This window comes from Naegleria fowleri, assembly GCF_008403515.1.
Source record: "Naegleria fowleri strain ATCC 30894 chromosome Unknown tig33, whole genome shotgun sequence".
In the NCBI taxonomy this organism is placed as follows: Eukaryota; Heterolobosea; class Eutetramitea; order Acrasida; family Naegleriidae; genus Naegleria; species Naegleria fowleri.
Genome location: NW_025407965.1, coordinates 316203 through 333392, shown reverse-complemented (window position 1 = coordinate 333392; position 17190 = coordinate 316203). Strand labels below are relative to the sequence as shown.

Genomic DNA, 17190 nt, shown 5'->3' with positions numbered 1-17190 from the left:
AGCAATCAAGATAACCATATCTATTATTGATCCTTTGTAACTTCCTCAATGCTATCAACGATATCCTTGACTCTCTTACTCAAACGTCCGAGATTTGTTGTTGTTGTAGCAATAACTGTGCTTTGGTCTGCTAGTTGTTGTTCAACTGCAGAAAGCCTTTTTTCTAATTGTTCGGCTTCGCTTATGGCTTGTTTAACAAATTTATGAGTCTCCGAAATTGTACTCTCCAATGCACGAGAGGTATTGTACACATCTCTACGGAGGTAATAGTAAGAAAATGTTGTACCTGTGATGGCACCAAGAGCAAAAGGCACGAGTCTACTCATTTTTATAATTGTTGGATGGCCATCCTCGAATTTACTCTTGGGTGTGAATCATGTGCATGCTCTCTCTTATCTCCATCAAACAAGTGAAAGAGATTCATGATGGCCATACTAAAACACTACAGATCATGATTTGGATTGAACCAGTCTTCCTTGAAAAAGCAGCTGGAAATTGACGTTTGTTTGGAGCTTGAGAGTTTTCAAGCAATTTTTTGGTCATTGTAAAATTCTGATCAACCACATTTTTTAAATATAAAAAATTTTGTTTCTGAAAAAAATACGCCAAAACTCCACCGTTCCATTCTAATCAACAATGGCAACTGAAAAGCACTCATTCAAAGTCTTCACCTACAGAGGACATGGTTTGGAAGCATTGACCAAGATGGAAAATGACGAATTGAAGAACTTGTTCACCAGTGCTATCAGAAGAAGAATCAGCAAGGGTGTTTCCAAGAAGTATAAGACCTTGATTGAAAAGGCCCAAAAGAAGAGAGACTCTGCTCCATACGGTGAAAAGCCAGACGCTGTCAAGACTCACTTGAGAGATATGATCATCCTTCCATCCATGGTTGGTACTATCATTGGTGTCTACAACGGAAAGGACTACGTCTCCGTTGAAATCAAGCCAGAAATGATCGGAATGAAGTTGGCTGACTTCTCTCTCACATACAAACCAGTCAAGCACGGTAAGCCAGGTATCGGTGCTACCTCATCTTCAAAGTTCGTCCCATTGAAGTAAATAAATTTATTACACTCATAAAATTTAAATTCATTGAACTTTTGAATGGTTGTTTTCTCGTTGTTGCAATTCTAGAATGGTCTGCTTGAGTTGTCGGTTTTCCTTCTTGACTCTCTCCAATTCCCTCATCAAATGGAAGAGTGAAGTGGAGTTGGGTGAAGGTATCTCCATCTCATCTTCATCCTCCAGCAAAATGTCGTCTTCCTGGGTGTTCAATTGGTCTTTTTTCTGACCTGTCAAGAAAGAGGATGCAACATCGTCCTCCAGCTCAAACAAACCAAGTTCGGTAGCAACAGTTGAATTTGTATTACTTTCTCCTTTGTGAAATGTGCTCTCGCTTGACATGCATTTGCTTATTGGCATAGATTTGATTTTCAGCTGCTCAATATAAGAGTCTTTAGTTGTCTTTTCATTGATGGTTGTTGAATTGTTGTCGCAATGCATAATGTTAGACGTGACAGAAGGTACTTTCTTGCCCAGTTGCTCTGTTTTGTCAACCCCCTCATCAATAAATCGTACTGAGTCAAAGAAGCGCATGATAAATTTAAGTGAGCATTAAGAAGTTACTACTTACTCACATTCTCGAAATCACCTTCTGAATCGCTTGTCTCTACTTCATCTTGCTGCTTCAAAGAAGTGCTTTCAAGAGAGCTGAGAGACAGGTTTTCATCTTCATTATGATTTTTTCTTGTTAACAAGCAAACATGCTCCTCTAGATCGTTTTCAGATCCTCCCTCTAAATGTTTTGATCGTCGCTTTTTTTGAAGCTGTGTTCTTAAAAGAAAATGAATGTCAAGAGGATATGATGCATTCTCCGTCGACGACGGTATATGTTTAGAGGGGAAATCATGGATCATGTTGCTTGAGGATGCAGATGACATGGGCCTTTTTGATCCTCTTTTTTGAAAAAACTCAAGCTGAGTTTGCTGATGCTTCTTCTTACTGACTCTTGATCGTGCTCCTTGCAAATGTTCATTCGTAAGAAAAGGCTTTTCATGCACGACAGATCATCAACATACCTCCAGTCCAACGTTTCATTCTATTTTTTTGTAATTCGAAAAAGAAAATCAACTTGAAATTAGGCTTTCCTTAGATAATCGACTAATGCAATGGAACTATTTTCTTTGTTGTGGCATGGTTACATTCTAATGAACGCAAGTTGTTCGATTGATGTTCCTACATAACCATAACCAACACAACTCGCAACCAAAATACTTTAGGTCACATAGTTAATCAATAAGGCTTGTGACCCTTCTTCCGATATCGATTTATTCTGAATATTCATAAATTTCAAAGTTCACGCTCTTTTGAAATGTTCGTATTCCTACAATCATGACTTGAGATAGAGCTCATCGTGTTCCATTTTGCACAAATGATAACTATTGTATTGCACTAAATGACCCATATCTGCCGCTCTGAAAATTCCCTCACAGCAGTTAAATGTTGCATATTTAGTGAAATTCTGTGCTCCTTTTCATGAGATATCCAATTCCGATCATGGCACCAAAGGTAAGAGCATATTCTGCTATCTTCCATCCAACACTTGGTTCTGATCCAGTAGAATCATTGGTTTTAGTTGTTTGTGTTGTCTGTTGTTGACTTTTCGTTGATTTTTCATTGTTTTCATTTCCTGACAATTGTCGTAATATAGCTTCCATTTCTTCTTCGTTTTCATCGAACTCATGACTTGTAGTGGGTGGTGATCGAGCATTTCCAGCAATTTTTGTAATGTCTAACACTTCATCTACATACTCATCTTCTTCTTCAGACAACAAATTTTTCTCAGGTTGTTCTTTTTTGTAGAGCTTTTCATCCAGAAAGTCAACATTTCGTTGTTCGTCTTCATCGAGGTGGTTGCTTTCAGTTGGAGACGGACTTTCTTCGGCAACAGGTTCATCATCACCCTTAAATACATTGAATTGCTGTTCCTGAATTGCAATGAGGACATCCGTTGGAATTTGAATCTTCTCACTCATGAAATTGGCCAGCTTAAAGTACTGGAATGCCTTCACGAGGCTCTTATCCACACCATCTCCACTTTTCAATAGTATACCAATGTTGTAGGCAGAGAGAGCATGTCCACGGTTCAATGCAAGTTTCCACCATGCAAATGCTTTCTTATAATCCTTGTTGAATGGTATGTTTGCAATAGAGCCTCCTTCATGGTATAGAACTCCAATATTAAACATGGATGTAGGGTTGCCGTCTTTGATGCTATGCTCAGTAAAACATATAAGAGCATTTTCATAGCTTTTTTCAGTTCCTATTCCTTTCATGAAATAATTTCCAAGCTGAAATAACGCTGTATGTGAACCGTTTTCTATTGCAGCTTTTTTCATATATTCAAATGCCTGTTGAGGAGAAGGGACAATTCCGAAATCATTATCTTCTTCAATAAGGCATAATTTCGCGAATAATTCTCTTGATTGTGCATGTCCTAAATCAGCAGCTGCTTTGTACAGATTATAAACCTCGGAAATGTCTTCTTCTTTTGTTGCTCTATTATATATTTCTTCTGCCTTTTGTTGTCTTGTTTGCTCGTCCATATCATCAGGGTATTGAGATCTTTCAAAGTCTCTACACATTTCCAAAAATTGCAAATGATTGTTCACAATATCGTCTTTGACAAGTTTAAAGTAATCACTCTTGGTTTCATGTTGAAGAGGAGCAGGTTGCTCTTTAAATTCAGTGCACTCCTGGTTTGAAAATTGAATAGGAGAATTGAATGAAAACTTCAAATCAATCGGAGACTGTTTTGTCAGTTTAAATACAATGTGTCCTCGTTTGATACTCCAGTCATTATCTGTAGGGATTATTTCTATTGCCAAATCAATCTAAATATGCAGCAATAATCATTCCGATATTTTCGGTTGGCAAGTGCAGTTATTAATTGATTGACAATCCATATATTCAGCAACTTACATCAACGAACAAGTCCCCTCCTCTCACCTCGGCCCGTATGTGTTTAGAAGAAACATCTACTATCAGATCTTTTGATTTTAGGTTCGGATTTGGAAGAGGGACAATCACTTTGAAAAACTCTGCTTGCTGTCGCCAAGAAAAAGGAAGAATAGCTGGATCTACTTTCTCGAACATTTTTTCGTTTTGATGTTTTTCTTAATGTCGTCTTGATTGGCTTGATGTTTTAAATTGTTGGTCACCAATAAGATTAGAGAAATCACAAAGAAATTGGGATAGTTGCAACTATCAACTCATACAGGTTTTATTTATTCTTTTTCTTCTTCTTGTCAGAGAATTTATAAACTTTAACGTTGCCAAATTCAGAAAATTCATGCTTGTCTTTAGAGTCTTCATCATCGACAGTTTTCAATGGTTTGGTCCAGTTTGAATTGGTTTTTTTGACTTTGCTGGCAGGTGGAGGAGAGGAAGAGGAAGTAAGGGAAGGAAATTCTTGCTCCTTGTCGAGCTTTGCTGGTGGTGTGCCAGATCCCTGGACTCCCCAAAGCAGATCAGGAGTTCTCACAATATTGTGTGAAATAGGTGATGGGCGTTGCTTCTCCTTCTTTGGTTTTGGTTGAGTGTTGGATGATTGAGCAGGATTCCAATTTGGTTTGGATGATGATTGAGGAGCGTTAGAAAGAGTTGGCCAGCTTTCTTGTGGAACTTTTTCTTGCTGTTTTGATGTTGCAGTTGACTGTTCTTTGTTGAGATTTGGGTTAAATTCAGGTGAGTGATATGTATTCTTTGCCAATATTAAGGCTTGTTTCTTGTTCTCATCTTGTGGAGGAATTGCTTCAACCAACAGATCGAAGATTCCTTTAGTCTTATCTTCTCCTAGAATGGAAACAATCTTGGCATAGTATTCACTCGCTAAGGACTCTCCTCTTAAAAATTGAGTACTTAAGAACTTCAATTCTTGATATTGAGACTCTGAAACCATTTCTTTCATTCTTTTCACAAGGTTAATATTCTTTTCTTTTACATCTCCGCTTCCACCATCTTTTCTTCCTTTGTGGTGCTTTTTCTTATTATCCGAAGAAGTCGAGGAAGATGACTTGTGAAGTGAGTCATTGTGATATCCATCACCAGCAGTATCCACAAAACGAATGACAGAAGAATTAATTTCTCCTGTACGAATTTGTCTTCTTTCGGCGTCGTTTGGAACGTTCGAAATGTTGCTTAGAGTTGATAGGTCCAACACAATCTTACCGCGCTTTGTGGAGGATGCTGAGGAGTGATACTTGTTCTTGTGAGCAATTAAGTCCAATTCGTTTTCAAAAACTTTAAATCCTTGTTCTCTGCATTCTTGGAAAGGACACAGAAAGTGCTTTTCATCAAAATGCCTCTCGAGATGTTTGTAGTCTTTGTAAAATTCAAATTGAATGCCATGTTTCTGACAAATAAAACAGCGCTCGTGTTTGTACATGTGATCAAAAATTTCATCATCTGAATAGAAACGAATGTTACAAAACTTGCAAAGAGGATGACCTTCAATTCTGCCATTTTCATCTTCTTCTCCTAGCTTGAGATGCTTCATTAAATTATTCCATGTATAAAGCTTTTGATCTGCCAGAAATACTTTTCTACTCTTTAAACAGAGAGAACAATAATTGAGTTTGTGAACTTCATTCATGTGATGGTTTAAAAGTTGAGTATTTTCAAAACTGACCACAAGACCATTTTGCTCTTTGCATATCTTACATTCTATTCTCCGTAGGGATGTCAATTCATTCATCAGCAAATAATCGTCGGTGTATATCTTCCAGGTTTCATCGTAGATTAAGTCATCCTTGTTATACTCAGAGAATGATTTGTTTGCATTCCTTGAGAAAATCACAGTGTCGGAAGGATTCTTACAAATCGAACATCTATTGTCGTTATTAAAAACTCGAAGTTTCAAGGTACACTTGTGACAAATATCAACATGGTTACATGTCTCAAAAATTGAATGCATATGGGCATCCTCACAACAAATACAGCAAGTAAAGAGTGCGGCGTCTTTTCTCGGCACTAGACTACCACGGGTAGATGTATTGGATGGTGTGCTACTTTCGCTTGTTCTAGCTGGAACGTTTACACCCCCTTGTTGTTGCTCTACATTTTTGTTTTTCTTTCCATCCCGATGGTGATGATGATGGCGATGATGGGAAGGAGGATTATTAGAAGGAGTATGATCGGATGATGTTGTTGATTGACCTTGGTCTTGTTGTGGTCTTGAAAATGCTGCGTTCAAGTTGTCAGCAAATACCTTCTTTTTCTTTGTTTGTCCGTGTTGTACTCTGTTCATTGATGTGTTGTTCTTGTTGGAAGTAAAGTCTTCACGACAGGGATATTGTTTGTTGTTATAATAATTTTTTTGTTATTTTAGGAATGACGTGGTGGGTCTCTTTCCGACTTCAAGTGAAGAGGTTCAATGTCGAGGTTGAGAGCAATTCTGGGTGTGATTTTGAACGAAGGAGAATAAAGATTGCGATGAACATCCAAAAGTAAGCGGTTGAAGAGCGCTGTCCAAATAAAAGCGATAGGCATGCGCCTTGTTTTTTGGCAACCAACTCCAGAATTTGTTGGAAGTTCATTCAAAAAAAATTGGGATCACTTCATGAACGTAGCAGAAAAGAAAAGAAAACGACTCGAAGAAGAAAAGCTGTCCTTGAAGCAGAAGGAATTCAAACAAACAAAACTCACGGATAAAACAAACAACACTCCCTCCTCCTCACTGAAGGAAGATGTCGAAATTCCAGGATTGTATCTAGCAGAGAATTTCATTGATCAAGAAACTGAAACCAAGCTGATGAAAGAAATTGACGAACGAGAATGGAGATCTGATTTGACCAGAAGAACACAACATTATGGTTATGCTTATAATTATTCTTCAAGAAACGTCAATAATAGCAACAATCAGACATCAGCTCCACCAATTCCAGAAGTGTTCAAAGAATTATTGAAGGACATTCAGGCCGTGGCCTCCGAACAAATTAAATCGCTGGAATTCAAACAAGTTATTGTTAATGAATATAAGGGCACGAGTCAAGGAATTTCAAAGCATGTGGATCAGTGTATAGACTTTGGGCCTGTCATTCTTATTCTAAGCCTTGGAGACGATTGTGTCATGAGATTTCACAAGCTCGAGCGAGTGATTGAGGAAGAATTGGTGTCAAAGAGCGTAAAGAGAAAAGAAGTGTCTCCTTCCATAGTTGTGGATAAACTTCTTCCAAGAAGATCTTTGATCATTCTTTCCAAAGATGCAAGATATCAGTTCCAACATGAAATCCCAAAAACTAAAACGTTTAAGGTGAAGAACACAGTGGTGAAAACAAGGACAGAGAGTTACAGAAGAGTTTCTGTTACCTTTCGGTCTCTTCGATCTACTGCAAAGTGAAGTGCTTTACAACCTGATCATAGATCTTGGTAGTAGAGGCACGATCATTCATAAGTCATTCGTGCATAGGTAAAAGTGTTATAATCATATCTCAAATTTTTCTAAAAATGAAAAGTTGTGGGTTGTTGTTTTGTCAATCAAAATTCGTACCCACTTGTGGTTTTCAAAATTTTTATTTGGATGAAAAGATCCATTGATCTTACGACATCAACTTTGCTTTTAATGTGAAGATGGAAAGCAATATTTATCTCACAACCAAATACAAAGCAACTAGAGAGTGGTGGCCATTGATCAGCGCTTGTGACATTCGTGGTATGGTCCACCGCGTCAAATTCACAAACAAAAAATCTGCTCGTGATCACACCTTGCTTCCAATACAATTAGCATTGCCACAAGCCTCTGATCGAGAGGAACCACCTCGTTTATCTGATGGTGTCCAGAGTGTTATGGATGAGAGCGAAACAATCATTAAAAAAGAGGAAGAATTAAACAAAAGAATCGAGAAGGAATTTAATGAGAGAACCAAAGATAGTAAAGCTGGAGAACTACCATTGATGTGCAGCCAGGTGAAAGATACACGCTCACCAAAGTCATGTGTTCTGTTGATGAGTTTAATCTTCGCTGTCAGGTAAACAATGTTCATGAAGCTGAGAGAGAATATAAACCTGACCTGACAAATCTTGTACTTGATTCTGATGACAACTTGGTACTCTCTGATGATCCTCAAGTCAGATATATGGAACTGTCAAAGAGCTCAACAAGCCATTGAACTCTACGAACAACGCAAAACAAAGAATGAGGCCATGATGGTGAAAAAGCTCGTTCTATCATTGCCCAGCATATTCTTGAAAGAGAACAAGGCTGTATTGAGAGACATGCCTGGCTATGACGAACGAGAAGAATACAAGCAATACATCAAGGAAAGCATGATGGATGTCGGAGTTGTCTTTTGTGGTACCGAGAACAACAGAGGCAGTTGGGATGACCGCTTAATTAAAAAGCTGTGGGATCATGGATTGTATTCGCCTTATCAGAATTTCTTTCCATCCGTTGTGTTTCTTGTGAATGATCCTCTCATGACAGTGGAGGTATATAATAACTGGAATTACAAAGATACAACCAACAAGATCAAAGTAGGCATCCAGCTCTCAATTCTATTTGGAGTCGATGTTGGAGTTTCTGAGGACATATTTGCAGCTCGTTCCAAATCAGAAAGTCAATTCGAAACAAATAGAATCACTGAACTGTTGTCGGATTGTGGTATTTCATTAACAGGCTCTAATCACCTAACTTTGGAGCAGATTAAGGGAATCGTTGATGAATCTAAAAAAGGAACATTCTCAAAAGACGATTTCAATAGACTCCTAAAGAGACTTAATGATAATCAATCAGCGAATGCTGAAATATTTGAATCAAATATATGAGTTTGCAAAGCATATCTATGACAACTTTGCTATTATTGTTGTTCCTCCTCTTGGAGCACTTGTAAACAAATTCCTACAAGACTTTAGGATGGTTATTGAGCAAGGCAGGATTAAAATGTGTGAATATCAACGCACACGACTTAGAGACAGAGCATTCGTAATATTGACTTACCTTGATGTAAAGTATCGAGAACCTGAGACTCATGTGAAGGTTGAAAAACGAATGAAGCAAAAAGTGAACTCTATTACACAACGTTTATCAAAGAATATCAAAGAACGCCTTACTAATTCGCGACATCTTTTCCCACAAAGAGAGAGCATTTCTTACACAACATCATCCGCGTTTATTAATGATTTGCTCGATTTTTTTAAGCAACATCTACGCCATTGCTTTGATGAAAATGAAGCAAAGTCTATTATTGAAAATGAAGGGAATAGATTTAAAAAAGAGCAGTTTAAACAACAATGGAAAAATGTCAAACCATATGTGATCAAAAAGGTTTCCATGATACTTGAAAACATGACTCGAAATGCCTTGCAACTACTGAATCGTCTGAAAGTTCAATTAGAAAAATATTCGATTGGTATTGATATGGAGTTGCTTAAAGACGGAGATGCATTTGTCAACGAAGTTGTTTCTTTACTTGACCCTTCAATAGAACATAATAGCAATAACAAATTGGCTTCGGATATTTATAATGCAATTGTTGAGCATGAACAACAATTGCAAAACTCTAAAGAGGACTCATTTAATTTACTAAATGCAAACTGTCATGAAAGTCTTGAGATGATATCTCGTCCAGAGATTCAGCAATTACTCCAGGAATATCAATACAAGTCAAACCAAAAAGATATTACCTCCATTACAATAGGCTCTAAATATCCCACTCCATTTAGAAACCCTGACAAAGGATTATTTTTCCCAATTATGGAATCTGAAAACACTGATGAGTTAAAAGACAAGAAATATTGTGCCTCAAATGATAGTTTGTTAAAGTATTCATTATCAAAATTTCGAAAAAGTTCTATTGTGGTTGAAAGAGAAGTTGAGCATCAAAGAGCACACAATGAGATTTTGATCACTAATACGGACCACCTTAAATTAGGCATCTCTTATTCAACACACTTCCAAAGAATTACAGAATACAAAGATACCGATACTGCTCAGAAACCACCTTCGCGAGTCCATGTTGTATTTGTTATCACAAGACCAAGAGGAAAATATTTTCAACCTAATCTATTATTTGATCAAAAAGAATTATTGTACAGCCATAAGGTGCCACATTTATTCATCATTGCAACAGAAAGCTGTTATTTGGAAAGATATCAAAGAATTATTGCTCAACAAGACAAAGAATTCCTTGGAGAATATTATTTTCTTATCCTCAATAGTAACCACAAATTAGGATATGGTACTTTAGAAACATGTGTGTTTGAAACGGCTATACATTTAAAGTTTGAAGTGATCACTATTACATATGACGACACTGATCGTGGATATGAATACTTTTTCGACAAGAAAATAATTATGGATCATAAGTGGGCCTTAATAAGATACTTTTGTTTTGCAGAGAAAACGTTGTACTTGGAGGCGCTTGGTTCCAAAAACAAGTCTGGTGTTAAATTAGAGTTGAAGAAGATTATGCAAGAAATTACTATTGACACAATTTGTTTCGAAGACGTAAACAACAAGAATCGTTTGGTTAATTTAGAGGAACAAATGGGTTTGTAGTCTCTCCAAACACCCAACCAGGTTCTAAAACTAACCAAAAATTGCACGACCTAATGAAACCAACGCACAAGACTTCGTATGAAAAATCCGACATCAACACATATTACATGCCATCTATGAAAGGGATACATTCAATCAGTGATGCTAATTTTTGGAAACCTTTTGATGAGAAAGATAGAAAAGAAATGTTAAAGAAGGCAGAGAAAAAATTGTCCAAATTCGATATTGAAGCCATGCAAAAAGGATGGAAGAATCAAGATATTGCTTTGAAAACTCAAATGTTACTGCATGGTGTTGGCTCTTTTCAGATATTTTGCTTTGCTTTTACCAGCAAATATTTTTTCCATCCTTAGTAAATATGGATGATGTAAGACGAGATGACGATTTTGAAAGCGATCAGGAATATGAGGGAAAAAACCACAATTAATACCCCCAGTAAAAATAGCGAGCAAGGACATGCAGACGATAAGAGTACCGAAGATGAAGATGATATCGCTTATGATAACCAAGAATGGGCTGATGAAAAGAAAAGAAAAAAGCACCCAAAGCATAACAGGATCACTCCCTCTCAAAAAAAGACCAAACAGTGATTGGTCTTGATTATATTTCGTTGTATTAGAATGTTATTTTCAATTAAATTTTATGTTTCGATCTTCTTCAAGTAAGGCTTTTTTCTCGAGGTGTTCGCTTAAAAAATGTCCTCACAACACGACAGTGCATCTTCTCAACCAAAGAGTCAATCAAGCTCTGCTGGTTCAGGATTAGCTGAAGGAAACGAGGAGCTGTTTGAGAATTTGCTGATCACTTTGAGGAGTAAGTAGATCATTCTTTCTGAGATTTCGGAAGGACCATTTCAGCCTTACAAATGCAAAACAAGAGGCTCATTGAGTTTCAAATATCAAGGTAAGTAGATAATCAACAAAGGACTCAATTCTGGTTGAACATCGCTTTGAAGTTATAAGTGGCATTTGCAACATCATGAGAACATTAAAAAGATCATCACGGGATTGAATTTGCTGGGAGAGAGCTTTGAAAGGCTTGGTATTGAAGGATTTTCATTAAATGTAACCGAAGACCCCCATCTCAAACTGTAGGTTGTACAACGGTCTTGTTTGAAAATATCAAGATCACCGTGTTCTACAACTCGAATATTAGAAATGCTCAAGAAATTGCAAATTCCTTACGTATAGATGTTGAGGAGTCGAGACCTTCTCGTGCGATCTCTTCTTCGTTGCGCGAGTCCTCGGAGGCTTCTAAGATATCACATGGGTCAAACTCTCTCCATGCAAAAGTGATTGCATTCTTTAACAAGTCATTTGTGTCAGATGTGGATAAGGAAACATTCGAAAGGGATCTTCAAGAAGCATTGTTCAACACGAAATTGGTTTCTACACTTCGTGAAGAGTCCTTCAACATGATTCTTCCCACCATCACTTCATGGTTTAGTAATGTGAGCACATTCAAATATGGTTTGGTATTTCTTCGTGAGGGCATAAGATTGTTTCCTCATCTGTTTGAGAAACAAGCAAATCTTGTTCACTTTTCCAAAATTGTTGATGGTAAGTTGGATTCTTTAATGACTTGTCTTCCAACCTTTACCTATGTAACATGTTAGCTCTTGAAACTCTCAATGAAGACGACTTGAAGCATCTCGAAAATTTCAGTATCGAAGAAATTCAAGAAGTATTCAACTTCCTCAGCTCGCTTTTAGAAATATCTTCCCAATAAAAAATACATTCATCATCATGGCCACTATCTTCAGATTGCAAGATGATCACCTCAACGACCTTGTCTCAATCAACAAATTGACAACCGAGCGTACGTATCCGATATTGCAACTGAGATAATTGTTATTAAAATACGATGTAGAATTGGAGGAGCTTTGCAAGTTATCGGTCGATTTTATCATCAGCGGATCAGTGAAAAAATCAATTCAGCAAACAGCAGGTAAATATTGGTAAATATTGAGGTTCATCATCACAAAGATCAATTTTTCATCAACATATTGACTTGAACAAATCAATTTGAATTTTGATAATTATATTTGGTCGATTACTATATTCAACGTGCTGCCTATGATGAATTACATTTTTTAAAAATGATTTTCAATTCACTGATCCTCAGCAAGTTTGTCTTTGGACAAGGACGAATCCGAAAAAACAATCACTAGTTTGTCATATCTATATTCTGACTGTGCAAAAGCAAATTTAGATTCTAACAAATTTCAATTAACGATTTTTGATATTCCATCACTTTCTGACATTCATGCGAATATTTTACTGAAACACTACGAACAAAACTTTGAAAAATTCCGTACCCTGTTCACAAAGGCAAATAGCACTGAATCTTGCTATGGACTGAGTACAATTCCACAATATAAGGACCTTGAGTGGAGATTTGAAGTGGAATGTGATAGGCGAAGCGTTCGACAATTGTTAGAACCCTACTTCACCCTCAAACTCATCACTTCAACAACAACTGGAGATGAGAAAAATACTCAAGCTCAATATTTTAACTGCTCTCTTCATGAATTGAAACACATGCACGATGTATTGGGAGAGGCACTTAAGGAAATGAAATCTCCACACACCAGAAGAATTAAATACTACATTAAATAAATAACAATATAATTACTGTTTATATGGATGGTATTGATACTGTTTCAGAGTACTATGATATAATTTACCACTGTTACCACCCATAGTGGAACTAGGGTTCGTAATATGACTTGCTGGAATATTATTTGAAAATGAATTGGGAAGCATTGGTACAGAGTTGAGCTCAGATTCTCTTGCGTATGTGTAAAAAACGTCGCCCTCATATGAAAGCTGTGGAACAACCACCTCAATCCGTACTTGTCCAGGAACAATTCTTTCAGGTGCAACACAAATGATTCTGTCAGGAAGTACTTGCTTAATTAACGGTGAATCCTGTAGCCCAAACAAAACTCTTACGCCTTGAGGATTTTGAAAAAGTCCATCAAATGTACCAAATATTGTCACATCATGCATTCCCGTCAAAAGTCCTCTATTTGGATGAATCGAAAATAATTTTGTATCTAGTTTGCTGTGATTGCTGATAATGTTGGAAGGTGTATAATGTGGAGAAAAAAGGAGGTTGTGGAGGTTGTTGAAAGGTATGTTGATAAATATTGGAAACGTTATTACTAGATGTGGATGGGGGAGAAGGAATAGTGTGTAATAATTGAGAAGCTGAAACTGGTGGAGGATGAGCCGATGGAAATTGCACTTGATATTGTTGCTTTGTTTCCAAAGAATTTTTGGGAGGAATATTCACAGGTCGAGAAGAAGAAGTGCTACTACTGGTCATGCCAGTTGGAGGAAGAAGCGAAGGTTGAGGATTAGAATAAGTGGTGGATTGACTTGAAGGCTCTACCATTATTTGCTTTCGAGGAATAACTGAGACCATTCCACGAATCACACCTTTTTGGGCAGCCAGTTTTGAAGCGTGCTGAGATTGAGGGGATGTCTGTAATGCATCTTCGGAAGAGGAACCTACTCGAGTGACACCTCTGAGATCTTGAGGTCTCGAGCAAACATAAAACTTGGGAGAAGTCACTGTCTTAATAATCCTATTATTGATACTGAACTCAGCGGAAAGCCAAATTAATTTTTGAGTTTCAGGTCTTCCACTCGTATAAGGTAATTTCTTTCTAAATTGTGCTTCATAAAATTCGTGTTCTTGTGAGCGAAATGTTGTTGACAAGTTCAGTTCAGCAATTTTTGATTCACTCATCTTTGTGAACGAGTCAACAAATGATAATGTTTCCATGTGTTTGGCTTCAGAACTTCCTTCCTTATTACAGTTAACAATACATGTATCAAACACAAAGGATGAAATGACTTGAATGGTAATCACATTTCGTTGTACCCAATATTTGATTCCATTCTTTTCTTTTTGTGTTCCATCAATAATGTCAATTAAGGCAAATAAATGATCTGACGAGAGATCATCATTATCCTCTTGTGTTACAAGTGGTAACGATTGAAAATTTTCACTGCTATTACTTCCCAGAGAGGATGATGAAGAATGAATATTTCCACTTCCACTACTGCTATGATTACTTTGACGACTCGTTCTTCCACTACTACTGTTGCTGCTGTTATGGTTGTTGTTGTTATTATTATTCGCATGAGTGTTGCTACTACCACTACCGCTACCACTAGTACCACCACTCTTGTTGGTATTTCCATTACTGTGATTTGAAAATTTCCATTCATGCATGTGCATCATCATGGAAGGTAATTTTGAACTTTTTGAATTTTGGAATAATTGAACCATGAAAGATGCCACCATGCTTTGAATCATGATGGATAAGAGTGAAGAAAAATCATTCCATCCATCATCAGTGGATTTGTTTGTATTCGAATCATGGTTGTATAAAACATGAAGATGTCGATGATGATTCAGACATGTGGTGGTTCTTGAGAGAATGCTTCTTCTTCCTTTCCTAGTTCTATCAATACCATCATCACCATTCACATCTTCAAGACATGTTTCAAAAAGTTCCACCTTTTGTTGTTGTTTTGGTTGTTGAAAGAAGGATGTATTCAATACATTGTGCCATGTATCATGATGGTGGAGGATGCATGTACTTCCATAATCATCATCCGTGTTGTTGTTGATAATGATGATGATGCATGTATTTGTCCGAACAAGATGTTCCAATAAAAGAGATGAGAGCTCTTCGTTGAACGACCACATGCACGAACGTGAATTGTTGTTGTTGTTGTACTTATTGTTGTAGGAATAGTCGTGGTAGTTCTTTTTGCTATTTTTCAAAAAAGAGAGTTCGTCCTTTTTGGTGTACTCGTTGTGAGGAGTAGACGCGTCGATGTGGTTATTGTTGTTGTTACTCGTCGTCGTCATCGGGGAGGAAGAGAATTTCAAAGAAGATTCCTCAGGAGAGAGAGGAAAGTTTTTCTTTCGCAATGCCATCGGACGGTGTTGATCGAAATGGCGAAGAAGAGAATATTCTCTTATGGAATGACATTGGCATGATGGTCGTTGTGGTGGTGAACGTTTCAAGTCCTTGTTGTTATTGGATTCATCACAATGATTAATCACACGAGGAGGTATCACATGCGATGTTGATGTTGGTGATACATGTGGTAAGGGGTTGATGTCCTCTTGATTATCATCATCACGAGAGGTATTCCAATCATTTAAGGTTGTATGAGGACATGAATTTCCTTCTTTAAGGTGTCTCATGTGGCATGTGTCACGTGGTGGTGTTGTTGTTGTTGCTGTTGATTTGACATGATGATGATGACGGTATGGCCATGATAATGAATATTCTTTCAAGAAGAAGAAATGCAAAAACAAATCCATCCACACGAATAACCTAGAGGGAGAAAGTGAAAGCGATTGAATGCATGTATTGGATGGATGCATGATGAAGCTCGAATGCGGTGGGAATGACTCTTTGTGATGTGGTGGATGGTCAGGTCGTCTTGCATCCAATGTAAGAGCTCTTTGACGACTATATGAGAGCGAAGAGCTTTTGCATGGACATGATCGTTCATGTAACGATGGAGGTAATGATGATGATGATGGAGAATCTTCATGCTTTGGAAGAGTATTGATGCATGTCGAACTGATGAAGGTGGCGAGAATGATGGGTGTGGTAGGACTGGTGGTAGTATTCCTCATACTGGTAGAAGTGGTTGAAGTGATAGTAGTAGATAGAGCGGCAGTGTTGTCGTTGTTTTTTGCATTATTATGACAAATGGAGCGAGGGAATGTGAGTGGTGAGGTTTTCATATCAATCCTGATTTGACATATGTGGACAAAGGTATCTGCATGCATGCGACGTTCGCTCATTTCGCGTCGGGATAGACCTAATAGATGTGTTGGTTCTGATGATCGAGGTGTATCGAAGGATGTATCAGTTTCATGGTGTGGAAAAGAAGAGGAAGACGAAGGTAAGAACATGAGGGTTGGATGTGAGTTTTTTCGAAGCATGTATGGAGAATGATGGATGGAATCTTGTTGAGTGAAAGCACATGGGTGGAAGCATGTGACATGCCTCATAGCATGCTGCATCACAAATGGAATAGTGGTAGTCTCTTGCATGCCATACGGCAGCACCACATCAATGAGAACAGACATGATGATTTTAATGGCAGCGAGCAGGGCCTTTTGGTTTTTCGTTCTCTTCTTGAATCCAAGAAGAAGTATTGAGTGTGGTAATGGTAGTAATACCAGTAGTGGTAGTATTCGACACTGTGATGGTTTGATCTTTGGAAGTCTTTCTAACAAGTAGGTGTAGATTCTCTTCGAGCTGAGATTTGGCAATTTTTTTAGTGTGGGCTGAAAAAAGGGTCCTGTGGGAATGGACCTCAACTCAAGAATCAACGGGAGTGTTGGTATGGTTCCTGATGTTTTGGTATTGCGAGGAGAAACACACGCGTGTTCTGCTTTTGGCGGAATAGTATCCCAAGAAGCCGTTAACCATAATCCTCGCAAAAAATAGAGCGCGTGGCATGGATTGAAGGAGTGTTTTTGTAGAAGATGAACGACCAAAAGAGTTTGTGATCGGTCGTCGTCTGGTTTCTCTTCTTTGGTGAAGGTTGCGTGCCGTGTTGGAGGATGGTGCTGGTCTAGGAACA

General features: G+C 37.7%; 11 protein-coding genes across 11 annotated transcripts; 6 read left to right on the top strand and 5 right to left on the bottom strand.

Annotated features, from left to right (window-relative positions):
• Positions 1-23: 23 nt before the first annotated feature.
• On the bottom strand, positions 24-326 carry FDP41_003148 (uncharacterized protein; the record flags this gene model as incomplete). Its single annotated transcript, XM_044706420.1, has 1 exon — positions 24-326. One exon carries the CDS (start codon positions 324-326, stop codon positions 24-26), a length of 303 nt encoding a protein of 100 aa, XP_044562539.1.
• A 310-nt stretch (positions 327-636) lies between these two features.
• On the top strand, positions 637-1062 carry FDP41_003147 (uncharacterized protein; the record flags this gene model as incomplete). The annotated part of the gene is made up of 1 exon (XM_044706419.1): positions 637-1062. One exon carries the CDS (start codon positions 637-639, stop codon positions 1060-1062), a length of 426 nt encoding a protein of 141 aa, XP_044562538.1.
• Positions 1063-1092: 30 nt separating this feature from the next.
• On the bottom strand, positions 1093-1943 carry FDP41_003146 (uncharacterized protein; the record flags this gene model as incomplete). The annotated part of the gene is made up of 2 exons (XM_044706418.1): positions 1093-1580; positions 1637-1943. 2 exons carry the CDS (start codon positions 1941-1943, stop codon positions 1093-1095), a joined length of 795 nt encoding a protein of 264 aa, XP_044562537.1.
• A 570-nt stretch (positions 1944-2513) lies between these two features.
• FDP41_003145 (uncharacterized protein) lies at positions 2514-4158 on the bottom strand (the record flags this gene model as incomplete). The annotated part of the gene is made up of 2 exons (XM_044706417.1): positions 2514-3896; positions 3985-4158. 2 exons carry the CDS (start codon positions 4156-4158, stop codon positions 2514-2516), a joined length of 1557 nt encoding a protein of 518 aa, XP_044562536.1.
• A 127-nt stretch (positions 4159-4285) lies between these two features.
• On the bottom strand, positions 4286-6310 carry FDP41_003144 (uncharacterized protein; the record flags this gene model as incomplete). The annotated part of the gene is made up of 1 exon (XM_044706416.1): positions 4286-6310. The coding sequence occupies one exon, from the start codon at positions 6308-6310 to the stop codon at positions 4286-4288; it is 2025 nt and encodes a 674-aa protein (XP_044562535.1).
• A 312-nt stretch (positions 6311-6622) lies between these two features.
• On the top strand, positions 6623-7402 carry FDP41_003143 (uncharacterized protein; the record flags this gene model as incomplete). The annotated part of the gene is made up of 1 exon (XM_044706415.1): positions 6623-7402. The coding sequence occupies one exon, from the start codon at positions 6623-6625 to the stop codon at positions 7400-7402; it is 780 nt and encodes a 259-aa protein (XP_044562534.1).
• A 695-nt stretch (positions 7403-8097) lies between these two features.
• FDP41_003142 (uncharacterized protein) lies at positions 8098-8826 on the top strand (the record flags this gene model as incomplete). Its single annotated transcript, XM_044706414.1, has 1 exon — positions 8098-8826. The coding sequence occupies one exon, from the start codon at positions 8098-8100 to the stop codon at positions 8824-8826; it is 729 nt and encodes a 242-aa protein (XP_044562533.1).
• A 115-nt stretch (positions 8827-8941) lies between these two features.
• Positions 8942-10558, top strand: FDP41_003141 (uncharacterized protein; the record flags this gene model as incomplete). Its single annotated transcript, XM_044706413.1, has 1 exon — positions 8942-10558. One exon carries the CDS (start codon positions 8942-8944, stop codon positions 10556-10558), a length of 1617 nt encoding a protein of 538 aa, XP_044562532.1.
• A 695-nt stretch (positions 10559-11253) lies between these two features.
• Positions 11254-12286, top strand: FDP41_003140 (uncharacterized protein; the record flags this gene model as incomplete). The annotated part of the gene is made up of 3 exons (XM_044706412.1): positions 11254-11371; positions 11653-12117; positions 12174-12286. 3 exons carry the CDS (start codon positions 11254-11256, stop codon positions 12284-12286), a joined length of 696 nt encoding a protein of 231 aa, XP_044562531.1.
• A 17-nt stretch (positions 12287-12303) lies between these two features.
• FDP41_003139 (uncharacterized protein) lies at positions 12304-13176 on the top strand (the record flags this gene model as incomplete). The annotated part of the gene is made up of 3 exons (XM_044706410.1): positions 12304-12376; positions 12428-12505; positions 12683-13176. 3 exons carry the CDS (start codon positions 12304-12306, stop codon positions 13174-13176), a joined length of 645 nt encoding a protein of 214 aa, XP_044562530.1.
• A 409-nt stretch (positions 13177-13585) lies between these two features.
• FDP41_003138 (uncharacterized protein) lies at positions 13586-16690 on the bottom strand (the record flags this gene model as incomplete). Its single annotated transcript, XM_044706409.1, has 1 exon — positions 13586-16690. One exon carries the CDS (start codon positions 16688-16690, stop codon positions 13586-13588), a length of 3105 nt encoding a protein of 1034 aa, XP_044562529.1.
• Between the last annotated feature and the right edge of the window lie 500 nt (positions 16691-17190).